Below are 2,465 nucleotides of genomic sequence, written 5' to 3'. Positions count from 1 at the left end.
CCAATTCCTAGACAATACCTCAGTAACGATAACGAAAAGGCACAACTCCACATCTTCTGCGACAGCAGTCAGCTAGCGTACGGAGCAGTAGCTTACCTCAGAGGAACAACAACCAACACCTGGAGCTTTGTCATGTCAAAAAGCAAGGTAGCCCCTCTCAAACAACACACTCTGCCAAGACTAGAATTGCTTGCTGCCTTGCTGGGAGCTGAACTATGGGAATTTCTATCACAGACCTTACAACCCAGGCTGATAATAACAGAATACTACATGTGGAGTGATTCTCAAATCGTATTAGCATGGATAAAATCCTCCAAACACCTTCAACAACAATTTATTCAGACTCGAGTCGCGAAGATTAAAGACCAGTAGTTCCCATTGGGAATATTTCCCTACAGCTTCTAATCCAGCGGACCTATTGACCAGAGGAATGGACAGTCGAACATTTCTCTCTAAAACGACAAGTTGGTTTAAGGGTCCTTCATGGTTACCCAAAGAAAAAACGGAGTGGCCAGAGTTACAACACAAAAAGATACAAGAACAAGAACATGAAGCAACCGAAAGTGCGCAAACAATTTCCTATCTCACGACAACAGCCAAGAGTTCAAATCTCCTAAATGTAATCGACATTGCTAAATATGGTACACTAACTAAAGCAATACGAGTTACAGCTACTGTCATGACATTCATCAGTCGACTAAGAAAGGGACCTGAACTCGAAACTCAGATTACAAGCTCAGACATGAAAAAAGCACCAGCTGCATTGATACGAGCTGTTCAACAATCCGCGTATAGCGGGATTATAACCCAACTTCAGACAAACAGAATGACGAGCCTTCCACTTTTAGTCAGTCAACTTGGTCTCTACATAGACAAACAAAAATTGTTACGTTGTTGCGGTCGACTCAAATACGCGCCACTACAAGACAATACCAAATACCCGATTCTCATACCGAACGACACATACTTAGCTGAACTCATCATAAGAGCAACCCACTTGATGCTCATGCGTGCTGGAGTCCGTGAAACACTTACCCAGTTACGGCAGACCTATTGGATCCTGAAAGGACGACAGCTGGTGAAACGAATCTTACATCAATGTGTGACATGCAAAAAAGCAGAGGGAAGACCTTTTCGATCGGTCTACTTTACACCACTACCACAGCCAAGGGTCATGGATCCCAACCTTTTCAAGTATCAGGAGTTGATTATGCAGGCCGCTTGTATGTCTGCAACAATAAAACAGAAACCTCTAAATGTTATGTTTCTCTATTCACATGTGCAGCCATTCAAGCTGTACATCTGGAACTCGTAGAAGACAATACCGCGAACGCATTTCTTAAACCATTCACAGGATTTATGAGTAGAAGAGGAGTACCAGAGTGTATCATCTCCGACAACGCCAAAACATTCCAAGCAAGTTCAAAAGTACTACAACCTCTAAAAACTCAAATACTTAGGAAGCAGAGTGTCAGAAATTCCTTGCAAACCACGTTATAAAATGGCAATTTATCACGGAAAGAGCGCCGTGGTGGGGAGGGTTTTATGAAAGAATGATTGGATTGATGAAGCGAAGACTAAAGAAAACGATCGGAAGAGCCTCCCTAAATGCAGTAGAGCTTGCGACAATGCTTACTGAAATCGAAGCAACACTGAACAGCCGACCTCTTACATACACCTATGGTGATATCGATGATGGTCCACCCCTGACGCCATCACACTTTTTATGTGGTCACAGATTGTTGGCACTTTCCCTGCCCAGAATCAACAGAGGAAGATCCTGAATACCTGCCAAACGATTTGACGCCAAATGAATTTACAAAGAAATTCAGATATCACCAACGGCTAATGCAGATGTTCTGGAGGCAGTGCAGAAACGAATACCTTACTAGCCTTCGTGAACATCATTGGACGAGGAGAGCGAGTTATAACCAAAAAATCAAAGTTGGAGACGTGGTCTTGATACATGATGACACGTCATGCAATCAGTGGAGGCTTGGTTCCATCATAAAAATACATCGTGCAAAAGATGATCTGATAAGAGCAGTGTCATTGCGTGTGAGCAATGGCAGAGAATTGTCTAGTTATATCCACTAGAGATTCACATTCAGATGAAAAGAAAGAGTTGACTAAGCAGACATCACTCAACAAAGAGCATAAAATTTGTCTCGATAAGCAAACCCGTCCTAAGCGAGCAGCAGCGCAAGTTGCAGCTCAGAAAATCAAGAACCTGTCCCATTAATGTTTCCTAAAAGCCGTATCTATTTTCTTGTAAGATATCTATGACAGTCATCTCATCTCGGCCGCCTGGGAGGGTGTTAAAAATATAATGTGCTTATTTATTTGCGTGCGTCATAGAGCACTAATTGTGTAAGGAATCAATCTTTCTCAGCTGCAGTAAAAATAAACACTTGAACCCAGTCAGTCTGATTTCTTTCCCAAAAAATATGGCATTGTTGGATCCT

General features: G+C 42.4%; 1 protein-coding gene across 1 annotated transcript; it reads left to right on the top strand.

The window, feature by feature from the left end:
- Positions 1-430: 430 nt before the first annotated feature.
- Positions 431-1,315, top strand: LOC137991279 (uncharacterized). Its single transcript, XM_068836391.1, has one exon. It carries the CDS (start codon positions 431-433, stop codon positions 1,313-1,315), a length of 885 nt encoding a protein of 294 aa, XP_068692492.1.
- Positions 1,316-2,465: the final 1,150 nt, after the last annotated feature.

Source organism: Montipora foliosa, chromosome 2 (genome assembly GCF_036669935.1).
Source record: "Montipora foliosa isolate CH-2021 chromosome 2, ASM3666993v2, whole genome shotgun sequence".
Lineage (NCBI taxonomy): Eukaryota > Metazoa > Cnidaria > Anthozoa > Scleractinia > Acroporidae > Montipora > Montipora foliosa.
The sequence above is the reverse complement of the archived record's forward strand: the minus strand, read 5'-3'. Positions and strand labels throughout refer to the sequence as shown.